Source organism: Heterodontus francisci, chromosome 25 (genome assembly GCF_036365525.1).
Source record: "Heterodontus francisci isolate sHetFra1 chromosome 25, sHetFra1.hap1, whole genome shotgun sequence".
In the NCBI taxonomy this organism is placed as follows: Eukaryota; Metazoa; Chordata; class Chondrichthyes; order Heterodontiformes; family Heterodontidae; genus Heterodontus; species Heterodontus francisci.
Window position 1 is genome coordinate 59,825,358 of NC_090395.1, and position 20,934 is coordinate 59,846,291.

Below are 20,934 nucleotides of genomic sequence, written 5' to 3' on the forward strand. Positions count from 1 at the left end.
AAAGTTCCACACAATTAATATTTCCATTTGGTATGTGGGATTTCTGTCACAACCACATAAAAGGTTGATTAACAAAACTGGGGCTAATGGAATAGAGGGGTCAGTGTCTAACTAGATAAAAAAATTGGCTCAAGGACAGAAAACATGAGTTGTGGTAAATGGTTGATTTTCAGACTGGAGGATGGCAGACAGTTGTGTTCCCCAAGCGTCAGTGTTAGGACCATTAATTTTATAAATGACTTGGATCTTGGAATAGAGTGGAATTTCAAAATTTGCCAATGCTACCAAACATGGAGGAGTTGCAAACAGTGAGGATGAGACGATCTGCCTGCAACAGGACATAGATAGGCTAGCATAATGGGCAGAGAAGTGGCAAATGAAATTTAATACAGGTAAGTGTGAGTTGATGCATTTTGGCAGAAGGGATAGGTTGAGGCAATATAGACTTAATGGTGCAGTTCTAAAGAGTGTGCAGGATCAGAGGGATGTGGAGATGTATGTGCATTGATCTTTGAAGGCGGCAGGACGTATTGAGAGAGCGGTTAGCAAAACATTTGGGATCTTGGGCTTCATAAATAAAAGCATCGAGTACAAAAGCAGAGAAGTTATGCTGAAATGTTATAAAGCTCTGGTTAGGCCCCAACTAGAGTACTGCGTCCAGTTCTGGTCACCACACTTCAGGATGGATGTGAGAGTCCTTGAGAGGGTGCAGAGGAGATTTACCAGAATGTTTTCAAGGATGGGGGATTTTAGTTACAAGGTTAGGTTGGAAAAGCTGGTATTGTTCTCCCTGCAGCAAAGGAGATTGAGGGGAGGTTTGATAGAGGTGTACAAGATTGTGACAGGCTTGGATAAGTTAGACAAGGAAAATTTGTTCCCATTTAGTGATGGTACAAGGACTAGGGGACACAGATCGAAGGTTTTGGGCGAGAGATACAGGGGGAATTGAGGAAGAACTTTTTTTACGCAGCGAGTGATAATGACCTGGAACTCGCTGCCCACGAGGGTGGAGGAAGCAGAGACAATCAATGATTTCATAAGGAAATTGGATGGGCACTTGAAAGAAATAAACTTGCTACAGTGATCGGGCGTGGGAATGGAAGTAACTGGAATGCTCCGCGGAGAGCCAGCAGAGACTCGATGGGCCAAATGGCCTCCTTCAATGTTGTAAATAAATAAATGACTCCATAACCCCTTTTAAACACCTCTATCAGATAATGCTTCAGCTTACTCTTTGAGAGAAAAGAGTCCAGCCTGTTCAATCTTTCCTGACAGTTATAACCTCTCTGTTCTGGTATCAGCCTCATAAATCCTTTTTGCACCTTCTCCAATGCCTCGGCTTCCTTTCTGTAATATGGAGACCAGAAATATAATGGTAGGATGTTTTGAACAATACCTTTTGATTCAGGCAAACTGGCTTTGCCATTATATTTTAACCATTCATAAAGAGTACATACTTAATCAATCTCATATCGAAATCAGAATCTGGCAGCTCTTTAACTGAGCAGCACCACCACAGTGGCAGTGGCTGCAGCCAGTGGAGCATCCACCAGAGACCTAGCAGCAGCACTGGACCCAGGCCACAGGGTAATCAGGGCAGGAGGGGTCTCAGCAGTGGCGGATGTAGGGGGAGGGTCGGCAGCAAGGGCAGCGGGGTGGCTCTCCACAGGCCCCCCATCCCGATACCGGGTCCCTCCTTCAGTCACTAAGTGCCATTTAACGAGGGACCAAATTTTGCCCCACCACCACCATCCCCCCACCCACCCCCCCCACAATCACCTGGAGCCAGCAAACAGCCCACATGATTTTCCTGCCATGCTTCCCATGCATCAAATGGCCGGCCCGCAGCTCGGCTAATTGGGCTTCAATTGGCAGTGGGTGGTGGGGGGAGGGGGGGGGGGGGGGGGTTGGTGTAGGCCATTCACAGGCCTTGCTGCCCTGGACATAATTTCGATGGAGGCAGGAAGATGGTGGGGCTCCCTCGTCCCCTCCCCCTCCACCATCCAACTTGATTATTTGTTCACCCGGCCTCCAAACCCACCGCAGGGAAGAGCATAACATTCCCCCCAGTATCTCTGGCATGGCAATAGGAAAAAGACCAGCCAGGGTTCTCACACCTGGGGGGTAGACTTTCAACTTGCCACCCGGGCAGAAAACTTTGTGTTGCAACTCGGCTTCCGTTTATAGAAACTGCACGTTTAATTTCCATGCAAATAAAAATGAGGTGGGCTCTATAAGGGAAGGGACGGGTGATCAGCAACACCGGTTTACAACCTGTTGGCAAATTGTAAAACTACCCCGATCTCTATGCAGTGACCTACTGCCAGAAAGAAGATGTAGTGGGTTTGACAGTGACCTGGTTTCACATCTTAAAGTGCAAAATACCTCACTGTCCGTAAGCATTGAAAAAATGGTACAAATCCATTATTTATAGCAAATACCTCATAAATATTTTGTAAGACCGTTCTTTAATTTCTCATCCGTAGAGCTGTCTGCATTACTCAGAGACATTGAGGTGTTCAAGCTCTTTGCAGAATAGTCTATTCGAGTAAAACCTATCAGACTTTGAGTATCTGTTGTAAATGTTGCTGCTATCCATTAGCAAATTATCACTAATAGACTCTGTTACCTTGACTTTTACTGTACAATTGGAAGCATTCCCCTGTGATAAGTCACATTACAAGGGTTGAAAAAGCCTTTCCATATTATAGAAAGACATTGCGAGCCAGTATTATGTGACTCAGTAGTTCTGGAAAATCTGCCATGTGACCTGAGATCAGTGGAAAAGCAGACGCTTTATGTTTGAACAATGAGCAGAATTATTATTTGTTAAGGAAGTCCATACATTAAGTAGGGTTTTGAAAATACTTTAATGAGTTGAAAGGAAGGTGGCTCCCCCACCCCGCAATTTCTTTGCTTTTCTGAATATGCTGACTCATGCTGAGTATAATGGCTCCTCAGGCATTGACCATCAGATGCCATCTCACTCAAGTGGCTCCTTCATGTCTAGGGTAGTGAGTCTAGGTAGTGGTTGGCATAAAGCTATTAAATTCCGAAGGGCATCAGAGGCAAAGCCAAGCCCGTCCAAAACTAATGTCCCCACTATCTGTGGTTTCTAAAAAGGACAGCGAACAGCTGTAGGAACTCTGGCTCCATTTTCCTCTCCTTAGCCCAGAAACACTAGGTGCCTCCATCACCTTTGCATCTGAGATGAGTTAAGTCAGCAATATCTAAGGATGAAACTTGGAACATGCCATGTCAGATTTTCAATATGCAGAATAAATGAACCCTCAAGAAGCACTAAAACAAAGTCTTTAATAAGACAAACATCTGTATATATCTATCGTATATTAAATTTGCTACATAGGGTGAGTACTTAATTGAAAACGCGTAAGTACCTGCACTAACTGTTGCTCCCTGCATATGGTACTGTGTTAGTCATTTTAACGTGCATATGTGAGACAGCATCTGCTTTCTATCACCCTGTAATTGCACAATTTGTCACAGGTTTCCAAATATTTTTTATTTCATCGCTACATTTTCTGAAATTTGATGTCCAAAATAAGGACAGTAAAAACAGCACTGTAAATGCTGCATTGCTACCACCCAATTTCAGTCCCACAGACAGGATGAAAATTGGCTCCACTGTGTATTTTTTCATTTAATATTACTCTGTTTTTCAACAAAAAAGTTGAATTATTAAGTCATCGATTTGCCAGTCCACTGTTCTATTCACAGTTATCAAAGGTCACTGCTATTGGCTTATGCCTGTGAGATGGAGGGGGAGAGAGAGGCAGAGAAAAAGATACAAGTACAGAGAAAAGCAGACAAGCAGTTTCTTTCCTCAATCTAATTTCATTTCTTTTTTAAACAATAACTTGAACTTTGAAAGCAAGTAACTGGAAGAAGGTGGGAGAGGGCAGACCAGAAGGGTTGAGTGGGTAATTCGAAGGGAAAGAGGTAATGAGGCTGATGGAAATGAGGGATGGAAAGAAGGAATAGTGGGAAAGTGATAGAATGTAAGCAGATGAGAAACATATGAGTGATTGGGGGAAGAGATAGGAAAGGAGCTGCTGAGGGTTACATTTTCCCCCATACATAAAATACAGCCATTAGTTACTTCTTTTCTTGCCATGCTACCCAAACAAAAGGCAGAGAAGGAGATGCCAGATAGGGAAACAAAAAGAGTTAAGTGGATAAAAATGGAGAAGACAAGACAGAAACAGAAAATGGATAGAGAGAGAAAAACAGCTATATGAAGACACTAGAGGCAGGTAAATGAGCATTCTGCAACTTAATATGACACCATGGAAGACTGAATAGGTACAGTAAAAAAGTCTTCCATATACCCATATTTCCTGTCGCAAAAACTTACTATTGCTTTTATGTCAACACTTCAAGTCAACACTTCTAATGGAAACTCTCTGTCTACCTATTTTGGTGGGTCTCCGTCCAGTCAGTGGGTTTGTTGCAGTCCCCCTGTCATATCCCAGCAGTTTAGGTTTCAGGGCTAACATCTGTAAATCTCCATCTCTAAGTTTTCCATTTTGGAACCATTTTTTGAATGTTTTGGGATTGATTTCTATGATTGTACCTACATTTGTTTCCTTCAACCTTCCCCCGTTCATAATTATCTGTGTCATCAATCTTCACTCAGACTCCATATCTCCAGTTTTTTTCATTCAGTCATGGGATGTGGAAGTCACTACCAAGGCCAGCATTTATTGCCCAACCCTAATTGTCCTTGAGAATGTGGTGGTGAGCCACCTTCTTGAACCATTGCAGTCCACGTGGTGAAGGTACCTCCCACAGAGTTGTTAGGTAGGGAGTTCCAGGATTTTGACCCAGTGACTATGAAGGAGCAGCGATACATTTCCAAGTCAGGATGCTGGGCAACTTGGAGGGGAACTCAGAGGTGGTGGTGATCCCATGCGCCTGCTGCTCTTATCCTTCTAGGCAGTAGAGGTCGTGGGTTTGGGAGCTGCTGTCAAAGAAGTCTTAGCAAGTTGCCGCAGTGCATCTTGTAGATGGTACACACTGTAGGCATCGTCAGTCAATGGTAGAGGGAGTGAATGTTTAAGGTGGTGAATGGGGTGCCATTCAAGCGGGCTGCTTTGTCCTGGATGGTGTTGAACTTCTTGAGTGTTGTTGATAAGTGAAGAGTGTCCATCACACTCCTGATTTGTGCCTTATAGATGATGGAAAGGCTTTGGGGAATCAGGAGGTGAGTCACTCACCACAGAATACCCAGCCTCTGACCTGCTCTTGTGGGCACAATATTTATATGGCTGGTCCAGATAGGTGTCTGGTCAATGCTGACCCCCATGATGTTGATGGTGAGGGTTTCAGCAATGATAATACTGTTGAATGTCAAGGAGAGGTGGTTAGACTCTCTCTTGCAGGAGATGGTCATTGCCTGGCACTTATGTGGTGTGAATGTTACTTGCCACTTGTCAGCCCAAGCTTGAATGTTGTCCAGGTTTTGCTGCAAGGGGGCACAGACTGCTTCATTAGCTGAGGAGTTGTGAATGGAAGTGAACACAGTGCGTGTCATCCAACAAGGAAGTAGTAGCAGGACATTTAGAAAATCATAATACAACAATTAGAGTCAACATGGTTTTATGAATGGGAAATTATGTTTGACAAATTTAATAGAGTTCTTTGAGGATGTAACAAGCAGGGTGGATGAAGGGGAACCAGTAGATGTGCTGTATTTGGATTTCCAAAAGGCATTTGATAAGGTACCACATAAAAAGTTACTGACAAGATAAGAGCTCAACAGTGTTGGGGGTAATATATTACTATGGATAGAGGACTGGCTAATTAACAAGAAACAGAGAGTCAAGATAAAAGGGTCATTTTCAGGTTGGCAAATTGTAACTAGTGGGGTGCCACAGGGATCAGTGCGGCAGCCTCAACAATTTACAATCTATATTAATAACTTGGATGAAGGGACAGAGTGCACTGTAACCAAATTTGCTGATGATACAAAGATAGATGAAAAAGCAAGCTGTGAGGAGGACAAAGGGATATAGATGGGTTAAGTCAGTGGACAAAAATTTGGCAGATGAAGTATAATGTGGGAAAATATGAGATTGTTCACTTTGGTAGGAAGAACAGAAAAGCAGAATATTATTTAAATGGACAGAGACTACAGAGTGAGGCGGTACAGAGGGATCTAGGTGTCCTTATACACCAATCATAAAAAGTTAGCATGCAGATACAGCAATTAACTAGGAAATCAAATGGAATGTTGGCCTTTATTACAAGAGGGATGGAGTATAAAAGTAGGGAAGGTTTGTTACAACTGTACAGGGTGTTGGTGAGACCACACCTGGAGTACTGCATACAGTTTTGGTCTCCTTATTTAGGAGGGATATACTTGTATTGGAGGCAGTTCAGAAGAGGTTGACTAGGTTGATTCCTGGGAAGAAAGGATGGTCTTATAAGGAAAGGTTGAGCAAATTGGGCCCACACCCATTGGAGTTTAAAAGAATGAGAGATGATCTTGTTGAAACATATAAGATTTTGAAGGGGCTTGACAGAGTAGATGCAGAGAAGATGTTTCCCCTTGTGAGGAAATCTAGAACTAGGGAGCAAGTTTCAGAATAAGGAGTCTCCCATTTAAGATGGAGATGAGGAGGAATTTTTTCTCTCAGAGGGTCGTTAGTCTTTGGAATTCTCTACCCCAGAGAGCAGTGGAGGCTGGGTCATTGAATATATTCAAGGCTGAGTTAGACAGATTTTTGATCTACGAGGGAGTCAAAGGTTATGAGGGGTAGGCAGGAAAGTGGAGTTGAGGCCACAATCAGATCAGCCATCATCTTATTGAATGGCAGAGCAGGCTCAAATGGCCGACTCCTGCTCCTAATTCTTATGTTCTTAGGAACAGCAAACATTCCCATTTCTGGCCTTATAATGGAGGCAAGGGCAATGAAGAAGCAGTTGCAAACAGTTGGGCCTAGGACAATTCCCTGAGGAACTGATGCAGTGATGTTCTGGGGCTGAAATTATTATTTTCCTCCAAAGTACTGAATGTGATCTTATGAAAATGATGGATGTTTCTTTAGCTGCAAAACCAATTCCGTTTCAGAAAATACTGACGGGAAGTACTTTGCACCTATAACTGACTAAGAGAAAACTTGGAACATCTGATTTTCCTCTTCTCAATTAAACAAAATTGAGTGGTTAAATAAAATGCTGAACTTTTTCCCTTAGCAGTGTTTTCCTCAGACACCAACACTGGCCTTCACTAATTATTTAGATACCAGGCTTTACAATATTTATTATGTGGCATGATGCCAGACACGAAGAGCAATTAAGGTAACAGTGGTCCCAAATCTAACATCAACTTCAAACTGACCTCAAACATTTTAAATATTATATAACCCACAAAACATCAAACTCAAAGAGGTAGAACATTGAACAGAGACATTGCTCAGGATCTCAGCGCCGGGGTCAGGACCCGACATCACATTCATTTCCAGGTCTTGACCCCACACTGCATTGGCCATGCTATTTTGATATGCAAAGTTGCTAATTGACCTGGAGTGACATTTGCTGCCCAATCAGTGATGGCGAACACAGGACGAAGGCAAGACTAAGGCATCGGGGAGCTCGATTTAAAAGGCGTGTGACAGTCATTTCCAAGGTTGCTGTTTGCCCAAGGATTGGAGGAGGGTGCTGAGCAAAGAGCAGAGGGAAAGGAGGCCCCCCGTGACAGGGCAGCCCCCGTTTGTTGGCTGCCTCACTGGAGATGCTGCTCAAGACGATGACAGAGTGCAGAAACATCCTGTTCCCTGCCAGTGGCAACAGAAAGTCTGCATTACTCACCAAGAGGGCATGGCTGGAGGTGGCTAACAAGGCCAGTAACAGAGGGGTTGTGAGGAGGAACTGGGTGCAGTGCTGGAAGTCTTTCAATGACCTTCTCAGGTCTGGCAAATTGATTGCAAAGATGGACCCAGATGGCACGCCTCCTGGTCAGGAGTCACCAGAGTGCAAAGAAGAGGGGCTTCTGAGGGCGCATAGAGTTCTTCTGACCATGGGAGAGATGTGTGCTCAGCAACCTCCATGACCCATAAGCATAGGTCAGAATTCTGGTGCTGCTGGACAGGAGGCTGGAGTGCAGACTGCAACATCTTATGTGAATGAATACCTGCGAGTGGTGAGGGAGAGAGGCATTTCCTTAACTGCATCTTTCTTCACATTGCAGGCCAAATGGGAGTTGAATGCCAAGGAGAATGAGAGGACACGTCTGGACTGTAGGGTGCCACAGATAGTGTCACTTTTCGGGGAGCAGGCCTTTCGCCTGGCCAGAGTGTCAAGCCACAGGGGCACATGGGATGGAGAAATGGGGATCCGCTGTATACAGAGTGAAAACAACTCAACATCTCCATTTCCAGGGGAGGCATGGAAATGCTCCCTGTGCAATGAGCAGTCAATACTTACACTGTCATTTAATTGTTCTTAGTAACCTGAGCATCTATTGACTGTCCTGATCCCTCATAACCATCTTCTCTTATTTCTCCCACAGGACCAGCTGCAGAGGGGCAAGAGCCCAAGGCATCAGAGGAGGACGATACCTCGGAGCCTGCACCATCACATCTTTCTTGCACACACTCCACCAGCGCAGATATTTGCACCTCAGTGGGTCCTCGCTCATTATTAGAGAGGGCGGCACAGGGCGAAGTGCACATCATGACAGAGCAGGAGGAGACGGGGGTAGCCAGTCCCCCTTGGAGGATGGAGGACAGGTGCAGCTCTATTCAGCAGGCAGAGACTCTGCAGTCACAAAACAGGCGGCTCTATTGGAGAACCTGTGTGCGATATGTATCCACATGTCAGAGTTACCTGAGGAGTTACCACAGCGGAGCCACTGGATGAGAATGGAGCAGTCCACTCATCTCATGTGCAGGAACAGCACACTGACATGCACAGAATTCATGGTGCAAATGGCCTGGGTGCCTGCTGCGCCCCAGCTAGTGGTTCCCTCCAGCGATCAAAGGCACCATGAGAGGGCTGAGCGGAGTTTCAGATGGTGATGAGGGGGCCACCCCTCACGGGCTCAGTCATCATCACCTGCCTCCATGGCCCCACCCCAACAGATAAAGCATCCATAGAGTCATGTACTGAGACAGAGGCTGCCATCGCACTGGGGCGGCACAGTGGCGCAGTGGTTAGCACTGCAGCCTCACAGCTCCAGCGACCCGGGTTCAATTCTGGGTACTGCCTGTGTGGAGTTTGCAAGTTCTCCCTGTGTCTGCGTGGGTTTCCTCCGGGTGCTCCGGTTTCCTCCCACAAGCCAAAAGACTTGCAGGTTGGTAGGCAAATTGGCCATTATAAATTGCCCCTAGTATAGGTAGGTGGTAGGGAAATATAGGGACAGATGTGGTAGGAATATGGGATTAGTGTAGGATTAGTATAAATGAGTAGTTGATGGTCGGCACAAACTCGGTGGGCCGAAGGGCCTGTTTCAGTGCTGTATCTCTAAACATAAACATAAACTAAACAAACATGATGCCTCTGCAGCAGCCTTTGGAAGTGCAACACCTCCACGCCGAGGCCAACGGTCTCAGGCATCTCGGTCTTAAATAGGCACTAGCAAGCAGACTGCCTCCACCTCAACCTCAGCCACAGAGGGAGCAACTCGTAAGAGTGGACATAAGCACAGGCCACATCAGTAATGTTACTTTGTGGATCACTTGGGTGTTTCTGATATAAATAGTGAAATGTTAAGCCCCACTACCCCACCTTTTTCTCTCTTTTGTTTTCTCTTTCTTTTTTGTTTTTTTTATTTTCTCTTCAGACCAGTTAACAGGGGATGCACAGACTTCTCTTTCCCCTCTCTATTTCTTCTCTCTCTCCCTCATTCTCTCTCTTTCTCTCCTCCCCCCAAAGGTAATTGTAATACATCATTTCTAGTGTTGCTGGTGTCAGTGAAGCTGTGTCCTGCTCTATGGCAATAGATCGCGAATCAAATTTTCAAAGTGGAGCCACCCAGGAATCAAATGCACGTGTGTTTCCATTTCATGTTGGCGTAACGCAGGAGAATGAGAAGTAAGGGTTGGCAGAGCGATGGTGTGTGCTGCTGAAGATTGCGTAAGGTGGAGAGTCTGGAGCATTCATGCCCCTCCTTCCTCACCCCATTCCCCCCCCCCCACTACCCATGGGTCTGCCTCTGCTCCGGCAGATACTGCTCCTCATTGCTGGTCAGAACAAGCTCAGAGAAGCTTGATCCCATTTCCTCTAATGCCCTTCCCTCGTTGGCAATGGAATGTGGAGTCTTCCTTAACCCCCTCCCCCGCCCCGTCATGAGCCCGTGACACCCATTAGCAGAGGGACCCACCACCCCCATCCCTCCAATCCCGAGCCCCCAAAATGCCCTTGTCAAGAATGCAGAGATGTGAGAGATAATTCCTCTCTCTGAGCACAGCTGGTTGCCTGTGAATGAGGGCCTTCTCTGAGCCTTCCCTCTTCAATGCTGTCCTGTTGTTCCAGCTTGCTCCACACTGTGTCACCGCCTCCTCCTCCCCGTCGTGGTTCTGACGTGCGTCGAACCCGCTCCTTGGAAAGAAAATACAAAATTGGCTCTTTTAATGAGCTGACAACAAGCTCATTAATGGCCTTAAGTGGCCACTTGCACCGAGTGGGCGGGTTTCCTCTTCCTACTGCTGCCACTACCTTTCAGCATCGAATTGTGCCGGTTTCACATCGGGAAAGCAGACTGCCGAGCTGAGGGGCGGGTTTAAGCGACCACCCACCCCCAGGAATGAATAAAAATTCCGCCCCCAAATCTATTTTCACAACAGTCCGAGAACTGCATTTCCTTTGCCAGTATTATCTTCTGCAGTGCTCAACTGATGGAATACCAGATGATTTGCACTGCTCATTACAGAAAACAGAGCTCAGCAGATGTACTGTTAAATCCTTTAAGTCTTTGATGTTAGGCTGTTCCATGAATTTCTTACCAGGAATGCTATATCCAAAATAAAGAAATTAGTTCCCAAATACATATGCCTGGCCTGGTAATCAGTAAACATTTAATAAAGGAAAGATTTTAAATTTCCAGGGCAGAAATGACTGAATACTTGAAAAATCAGGCATAAGACGTAGATTAACTAATAAACCCAACTGGGGAAATTTGCTGAACACAGCCCCCTCTTCATTGAAGGTACAAGGAGATTCTACAATTGAATGTTGCCTTGTGTTTCCCTGGAGAATCTGAGCACAAAACACACCCACAGTACATTAAAATCACAAGCGGGATTTGAGATTGCCTGCAAATCTAGGCAGGAAAGGGAGTTACAGGAACAATATTATTAGAAACAATAATTACTACTCAAATGGATCACTTTCAAACACAAAGGGCTGAATTTTCATGGCAGTGCAGAGGTGGGACCGGAGATGGGTGTGCCGGGAGAATCGGATCGCCGAGATATGCCAGCTTCCCGACACACTCCTGCCTCCCAGCGATTTTGGTGGAGGTGTCGTATAGTCAGTAGCAGCAACCTTCCCAAAAGTGGCGGGTCATCAATTGAGAATGCAAACAAGACAACTGAGAGTTCATTGAAGGGCAAAATGAGACTTTGGAGGGGAAGCAGGGGAAACACGCAGAGTCACAAGTACGTCCATGGAGAGGAGGAGGCAGCACTGCAGGGAGCCAGTCACACAGGTGGGAGCAACTCCAAATGATAAACAAGAGGGGGAAAGAGCAGAGAGCACTTCATGCATTGACTGACAGTGGCCATTGTGTGAGAGTTTAATGTGCAGGTGCTAGTGGGGGAATGCATATGGAGGAGATAGCAGGGGGGCATTCAGACAGCCGTTACAGTGCAGCTCATTATAGGGTCTACCACTAAAGAATCAACTTCCTAGACATGTCGGACCATCTGTGCTGCCAGAGACTATGTCTATCAAGGCAATTGGTTGCTAACTTGTGTGCCCTCGTGCAGGAGCTTCACCAGTTGTGTGGGCATGCCCTATTAGCCGTGAAAGTGACAGTGGCGCTGAACTTCTTTGTTTCTGGGTCATTTCTATGGGGGCAGCAGTCCTGAGCGGCACATCGCAAGTGACCACCCATCATCGCATCAGGCAGGTGATGGATGCCCTGCATGAGAGGACATCAAAGTTCCAGGCTGATGGGGCCTCACAGAATAGAGAGCCTTGGGAGTTGCCTCCATCACTGGATTCCTGCAGGTGCAGCGGGTTATCGACTGTTCCCATGTGGCCATCAAGGCCCCAGCTGAGCAGGCGGTGGCATTCATAAATAGGAAGAGATTCCACTCCCTCAATATTCAGCTGGTGTGCAACCACCATATGCGTTTTTTGCAGGTTTGTGCACGGTTTCTTGGCACCTGCCATGAAGCCTTCATCCTGAGGCAATCACAGCTGTTCATGCCACCAGAAATGCTACTTGGATGACTGCTAGGGGACAAGGGCTATCCATGGAATAATGGCTGCGCAACCCTACAATGCAGGCACAGAGGCACTAGAACCACTGCCAACTCAGCACAAGAGCCACCATAGAGCAGGCCATCGGATTCCTGAAGATGCGGTTCCGCTGCCTTGACCGGTTGGGGGGGTTGCCCTCAAGAATACTTCCTCAAGGGATGCTCCCGTTATGCTAGTATGCTGCACTCTTCATAACATGGCCCTCCACAGAGGTGTGGACCTTGAAGAGGGAAATGAGGAGGAGCGGCATACGTCTTCAGAGGAGGAGGAGGAGGAAGAAGTGGTCGAGCACGGTGATCTTGCGTGGCAAGGCCTTCCAGCTCAGGCGTCAAACCATTGACCAGGATGGCAGGAAAGTTCAGGCTGCACCAATACAGGAACATTTTTCCTGTGAGTGCCTCATGGTGGAAAGCATTTGTCTCCAAAACCCACCTTTCTCACAAGAAGCGAGCGCATCCAGGATGCATACAACAGTGAGACATGGCCTTTCTCCCCACAATCCCTGGAAGACAGGTTTGCCTCTGGCCACACAATGTCCCCGACCAGCCACCTTTGCATCACACTCCAACTTCATCATTCCGGGGCCTTAATGCCATGAAAACATTGGAATCATGGAAGCCTGAGTTCATTCAACAACCATTTCATTATATTGAGTCGTAACCAATAAAAACAACCATAGGTCCCCAAGCGCACCACAAAGTGAGACAACTGATGTGGTACCTTCTGCTTGTGGCTGGTCCTTTGCGGTGCTCCACCTGTGGCTGAGGCTGAAGTGGAGGCAGGCTGCTCGCGTATGTCTGCATGCGGCAGAGATGCCCGTGGCAGACATCCTCGGTGTCGCGGTGCCAGTGGGGGGAATGCCAGGCTGCAGGGGCAGCCCTAGTTATGGGGCCTTGCTGTACAGATAGTGCCTCAGTCAGAGGAGCCAAGAAGGCGGCTGATGATGATGATGATGGTGCCCCATGAGGGGTGGCCCCCTCAATATCATCATTGCCTGCCCCAGCCCTGTCATGGCCCGCATGCATGTCAGAGGGAACCACTAGGAATTGGCAACCCTCCATGCATCTTGTGGTATGCATTCTATGTATGTCAGTGCACTGCTCCTGCAACCATTCAGCATGGCGCCGCCTATGGCTCTCCACGAGGTTGGTCACTCTTTCAATGGATGAGCTTGTGTACTCATATACCTGAGTCAAAGCAGAGCACATCTCATGAATGGACGCCTACATTCTCTGCCCATGTCTCTGCACTGCCTTAGAGAACTCCAACATTTGGGCACACATCTCCAGGAATACCAGCCTTGTATCTGACTCCCGAAGTTCTGCATCTCCGCCCATCTGAGCTTGGCAGTGTCTGTCCTCCATCCTCTGAGGGGACTGGCCCCAGTTGTCTCTGCCTCCCTCACCTCCTCCTGCTCACACATGAAGTGTTGGTCACCCTGTGCCATCCGTTCTAAACTCATGTGAGGCCCCGTCAATTTGAGTGTTTCTGCTGTGGTGCAGGGTGCGCTTGTCTGCTGTGACAGTGCTGCCTTGGGATGCATCTTCCCCTTCTGAAGCAGCCGCTGACGTCACAATGACATGCTGAGGCTCCCGCTCCTCAACAGTCCCTCGAGAGACCAGGCACTGGTTAGGAAAGCACTCCTCTGTCAGCAACTGCTTCTGCAGAGCTGCAGCAGGCCAGTTAAGCTTATGTATGGGCATGGAGTTAACAGAGCAGGAAGTAGCTCCATCCCCATCACCTGGATATGGTAAGATCCTTCCACTCTCTCTTGGAAGAACTCCCATCTCGCCATCACTGACTTCCTGATGAGCTGCCACCCTGGCAATGTCACATATGGTCACTGTTCCTGAGTACTACGCACCCTCTGGCTGCACAGCTCATGGGTCTGCTGGTCACTACAGTACTGGAGGCCTGTCATTTGTGGGTTACCTTGCACTCACCTTGCCAGATCTCAGGTGGTCATTGAAAGTGCTTCCAGCACTGCACCCACATCCTGCTGACAACATTGCGGCTGTTCACCTCCTGAGCCACCTCCAGCCACGCCCTTTTTGTCCAGCTTGCTGCCCTTTTCCAGCTGCTCTCTGGAAACAGAGCACTCGGCTGGACTGCCACTGCCTCTAAAACAGTCTCCAGGGAGGCATTGGGTAATCATGGGGCTGCCCTTCCAAAGATGCCAGACTTCCAGCTGCTTGGCTGCTCTCCGCTCTCTGCCATTCCAAGGAATCTGGCGTCCATAATCATGGATGCTGAGTGCAATTTAGATTGGGCCCGCCACGTCTAATTCCCGCCTCCTCACTGCTTTTACCCTGTGCTCCGCCCCGCCCCATATTGGACAGCACATGCGCCATTGGTCCACTATGGCCACCCCCTTAAAATGCATCAGATGGGTCGGGACCCAGAAATGGTCCCGGTGTTGGTGTCCTGACTCTAAAATGAAAATCTAGCCCAAAGTTCCTCTGACAAAGGGAAGTGCCCCAACCTATGAACCTGCAACAGAGATCTGATTCTCTGAGCCATTGGGCCACAATTTGCTGTAAGAGGACAATAAATGCCATCTGCCTTTAGTTAGACTTGCCCTTGACGATTTAGAAACATAGAACATAGAAAAATAGGAGCAGGAGTAGGCCATTTGGCCCTTTGATCCTGCACCAGCATTCAATATGATCATGGCTGATCATCCAAACTCAGTAACCTGTTCCCGCTTTCTCCCTATATCCCTTGATCTCTTTAGCCCTAAGAACTATATCTAACTCTTTCTTGAATATATTTAATGATTTGGCCTCAACTGCTTTCCGTGGTTGAGAATTCCACAGGTTCACCTCTCTCTGGGTGAAGAAATCCCTCCTCATCTCAGTCCTAAATGGCTTACCCCTTATCCTTAGACTGTGACCCCTGGTCCTGGACTCCCCCGCCATCGGGAACATCCTTCCTGCATCTGGTCTGTCTAGTCCTGTTAGAATTTTGTAGGTTTCTATGAGATCCCCTCTCATTCTTCTAAACTCTAGCGAATACAAGCCGAACTGACCCAATCTCTCTTCATACGTCAGTCCTGCCATCCTAGGAATCAGTATGGTGAACTTTCGCTGCACTCCCTCCATAGCAAGAACATCTTTCCTCAGATAAGGAGACCAAAACTGCACACAATACTCCAGATGTGGTCTCACCAAGGCCTTGTATAATTGCAGCAAGACATCCTTGTTCCTGTACTCGAATCCTCTCGCTATGAAGGCCAACATACCATTTGCCTTCTTAACTGCCTGCTGCACCTGCATGCTTACTTTCAGCGACTGGTGGACAAGGACACTCAGGTCTCGCTGCGTCTCCCCCTTTCCCAATCTATCGCCATTCAGATAATAATCTGCCTTTCTGTTTTTGCCTCCAAAGAGGATAAGCTCACATTTATCCACATTATACTGCATCTGCCATGTATTTGCCCACTCACTCAACCTGTCCAAATCATACTGGAGCTTCTCTGCATCCTCCTCACAGCTCCCACTCCCACCCAGTTTTGTGTCATCTGCAAACTTGGATACATTACATTTAATTCCCTCATCAATATCATTAATATATATTGTTAATAGCTGGGGTCCTAGCACTGATCCCTGCAGTACCCCACTAGTCACTGCCTGCCACTCGGAAAAAGACCCGTTTATTCCTACTCTTTGTTTCCTGTCTGCCAACCAGTTCTCTATCCTTGTCAGTACCTTACCCCCAATCCCTTGTGCTTTAATTCTGCACGCTAATCTGTTATCGAAAGCCTTCTGAAAGTCCAAATACACCACATCCACTGGTTCTCCCTTATCTATTCTACTCGTTACATTCTCAAAAAATTCCAGTAGATTTGTCAAGCATGATTTCCCTTTCATAAATCCATGCTGACTTTATCCGATCCTGTCATTGTTTTCCAAGTGCTCTGCTATTACATCTTTTATAATGGACTCTAGCATTTTACCCACTACTGATGTCAGGATTTATTGCATTTAATTGACATGATACTTTGCACCGCAAGTTGCCAAAAGTGTGAGGCTGATGACGGGACAGCCAGGGAAACAGGACATCTGGGACCTGAGTGAACAGGGCAAGCAACTGTGTATCTCCTTAACCAATCAGATTGGAAGGTTGTGAGAAGAACAGCGCAAGGGCTGAGAAGGAAATGTAAATTAGAGTGGGTGAAATCAGGTAGAGAAAGAAAAATAAAGAGAACGAAGGAAAGATTGATTTAAGAGAGAGAGAGAGAGTAAAAAAGGCTGAAAGGAAAAGTAAAAAAAAGTTTAAATTTTAAATTTTGCATTTTTAAAATCTCCAACAATCAAAACCTGAAGGACAGACACCAAAATTGTAATAGCTAATTTTCAGTGCTAAAGTAGTTATTTGGTAGTAATTAACATTTATCACATTGTTAAAATGGCACTTAGACTGAAACAGCCAGGACTTAACTTTTTATGGCAAGTTTAGTTCTTATTTACCATGCAAATACAGCAACTTTGCACCATTCAATGCATCTTAATAGTGTGGCAGACAGCGAGATGCCGTTTTCGTGAAGCTAACGGGAAAGTGGCATTTGAATTTCCACATTTAACCATGCGTGAGCCATCACCTGATGTTGCTATAGAATTTGCACAAAAATAACAGTGTCATTAGACCCACCGTGATTTTGAGAGGAAATTGTGGCCCATTATTGCCTTGTACTCTATGCTGTCAAACTCTTCATCACTGGTGAGAATAACATCTCAATTATCCACTTCTGGTCCATAAAATACAGACTGGAAAGGGAATTCTCTTTGAAACTGAAAACAGAATTTCTCTAAACTGGGATTTTGAGTCTCAAGATCCTCAGTGTAACCCTTATGTATGGTACACAAGCAGATGCTGGAAATCTAAAGTAAAAACAGAAAATCTGGAAATACTCAACAGGTCAGGCAGTATCTGTGGAGAGAGAAAGAGAGTTAACGTTTCAGGTCGATGACTTTTCATCAGTTCTGTTTTTCTCTTTTTACCTCATATATGGTATGGTTTCTATGTAGAGCCATTTTTCTATATTAAATATGCTATAAGAGTAAATGCAAGTTGTTGTATATACTTCACAAGGGAAAATTGATTAAATTTAATTGCCTTTGTTACACTGACTCCAACTGATAGATATTAATGATTGCTTAATTGCAGACATGAAAATGTGGATCAATTTGCATTATTCAACCAAATTCTTTGTTTACTTCTACCACAGGTCCCCTTTTTTACCTTCCACCTGCTGCATATCACTGCACCATCCTAATGCAGCTACACAAAAAGGAAATGGATTGCAAATGTAGTTATATATTTGATACCAAAAGCCAGGATAATTCTGTTTAGCCTTCAGTTTTTGAAATCTTCAACATTGTATTGGATGCTGAGCTTGTCTTCATACACCAAATCCCATCTATTACCAAGACTATTTACTTTCAGCTCCGCAACATTGACCACCATTTCCTTCCCTCAGCCCCTCAGGCGCTAAAATCATAATCCATGCTTTTCTCACCTTCAGACTCAATTACTCCATATCTGTTACATGAGCAGCACAAACTGTAACTAGGAAACAGGAACATGCAATACTGGATAGCACCAAATTAATTAAGGAGGCATCATTAGCAAAATAAATCACTTTTATTTGTTTATAATACGCAATGCGACTGGGCACGACATAGCTACAGCACTGATCTCTCCTTAATGGTCAGGAAGGGAAAATAGTTTGGCAGTCAACCTAGCTTCTAATAAGCATAAGATCACAACCTAAAAAAAGTGGTATAGCTATATAACTGAACAATTGCGGGTGTGGGAAACGGAGATGTTATATTGTTATGGTATAGCCTGTTCTAAGGATTTTAGTTCCAGCACATTGTGAGGACAGTTTAGAAGTAGCAGTAAATTCCATACAACCTGTGCCTGTTCTGATATAAAATAAACTGACATAACAACAGGCAGCAAGAAAGAACGTTGGGGAAACAGGTTCTCATTCTAGCATCTCAAGCAGGAGATTTTCATGTTAACCAAGGCTAAACAACTACTCCTGGGCACAGGCGACTTTGCATTCTAGTCACAGGTAAGAAGAACCTGGTGTCTGGCTGAAAACTGTTAATCTGGTCCAGGAACTATCCAATTATTGTCCCTGTGTGTAATCGCTAAAAAAACAAAGTGCAAATAAGAACATTCTTTTTAACTAGTAACCAATTACTAAACATGAATATAATCACATCACTGTGACAAGATCACTAGGGTTGCTATTGGAAACAGTATGATAACTTTAGATGGTCAAGTACCTGCTCCCTAAGGAATTTGCCAGAATAATCACACCCGTATTGAGAAGAAACCCACTTTTTTATACCCCCATCCTGTTCATTTAGGAACATTTTAGTGCATATAGTCACTAGGTGTCTGTATTAACTCAAGCTCCTGGATAGACCAATCTCTCCATGTCGCACATAACAGGAATGAGATGTGTGGTGTACTCTGTGACAAGAGTTTAAAATGTGTGAAGCTAGGAGGCTACAAGTTATACGGTTCACAGTTTGCCTTGTGGAGACTGCGGGTGTTTGTGAGATCGTTATGCTGCCGTTTCAACTGCAGTGGCCTTGATTGTTTCCAGGCTGTTGTAGCCATTGTGTTACATCAGCAAGGGGGAACAGGCAGGACCCTTGAAACTGTGCACGTGTGACATTCTGGGCATGCTAATCCTGTAGCCACATATATAATGGGCAGGAGTGTAGCCAAGCTCCTGATCTCCACACAATCCATAGGAGCTCAAGGTGAAAACTCAGCTTCTGAGTTCAATTTTAGTCTCTTTCATTTTTCACATTCCTCCTTTACAGCCCACTGGTACTGAGATTGAGTCAGACAATTGAGAATTTCACTTAGCTTGCCAGCCACCATCATAAATGTCTCAGATGATTTTGCTAGCCCATGCCAACAAGCCAGAAGCTGAAAATATCATAATGATTACACCCTCAGCAATGTGTTTTGTCAGTTCTGAAGATAGGTGAAAGGTTTTGCTGGAATAGAGTGTCTCACCTTTTGGAAGGTAGGGTGGGGTGTTTAAGATCTCACTCATTAAAGGGTGGGGGGGGGGGGGGGGGGGGTGCAGTGTGAGGGAAGCAAGTTTACAATAAGAAAATGACCTCAAAGAGAAGGGGGAAGGGGAAAAAAGTAAAGGAGTGGATTCCAAACAGATACATTTAAGCAACTATCTGATAAAAACCTGCATATTCAGAATTCTAAACAGCATCAACGTCCCAGAAAAAGATCAAAATATTAATTAGATAATCATTAGCATTCAATATATGTGCTGTGCACAATAAAAGATTTATGGAAATTGTGTTGTATCCCAGGGCACAGAGTCGGTGGATTCGTAAAACATGTGCAAAGGACGGAATCATTAAAAAGTAACAATAACCATCACACTTCATGCCAGTTAATGAAACAATGACTGTACCTGACTCTGAGGTGCAGAGCAACCGAGGAGCTGAGCGTGAAATGCACTTCCTTTTCTGCAGAACATTGCTGAGGACACTGCCGAGGCTGCGATTCCTTTTTCTAAGGCACCTTCCAGCATGTCTGGCTGAATTTAGATTTACTACAGGGATTTGATCTTGGTTCATGCAGAACCGATTTGCAGGAACACAAGAGAGAGAAAAAAAATCTACTCTTTTAAAAGAATGTAAAATAGCCGCAATAACAGCAATGCAAATTTCAGATGTCCAAACGTCTATTTTTTCTTACAAAGTCACAGATTTTTTGTTCCAACCTGCACAGCCAGCAATAAAGAATTCTACAATATTCTGCTCCACTACATCAGCAGCACTCAGCCAGCAATGTAGCAGAAAAGCCATAGCTCCTCCTCATTACCAACTTTGGATACATGACATCACCCCCTCTTGGGGAGGTGTTGCAGACACATTGGACTGGTCAGATCCACACACACACACACAAAACATTTATTATTATCCTCCCGCCTTCTAGAATTGAGGAGCTGTTTCTATCGTCGAATGGAGCTGCCTTTTACAGTTACTGTTGCAATTGACAAGCCTGCTCGATTGATCACGAGAATTACAACAAACTCCTCTGTATCGTTGTTCTGACACATTATCACGATATGTTAAAGTCCACATTGACTGGAGGCGAGTGTAACAGGCGCTGAATGGGGTATTTGAAAAGCATTTTACACTGGAATACATCATTGCAGATTTAACAATTGTGCAATGTCTCACCCAACCTGGCTGCAATGCTTTAAATAAAAACAAAAAGTGCTGGAAATACTCAGCAGGTCCGGCAGCATCTGTGGAGAGAGAAGCAGAGTTAACGTTTCAGGTCAGTGACCCTTCCTCAGAACTGGCAAAGGTTAGAAATGTAATAGGTTTTAATCAAATAAAGTAGGGGGTGGGGAAAAAGAGAACAAAATGGAAGGTGTTGATAGGACATGGTCACAGAGAATAACTGACCAGGAGGTCATGG

General features: G+C 45.4%; 1 protein-coding gene across 1 annotated transcript in view; it reads right to left on the reverse strand.

The window, feature by feature from the left end:
• Nucleotides 1-20,144, reverse strand: part of LOC137383906 (TBC1 domain family member 30-like) — a 110,841-nt gene extending 90,697 nt beyond the window's left edge. Inside the window, exon 1 of the mRNA XM_068057287.1 lies at nt 19,916-20,144. Within this exon, the coding sequence (XP_067913388.1) occupies nt 19,916-20,081 (166 nt within the window). The 5' untranslated portion in view covers nt 20,082-20,144. The remainder of the gene's footprint in view (nt 1-19,915) is intronic.
• Between the last annotated feature and the right edge of the window lie 790 nt (nt 20,145-20,934).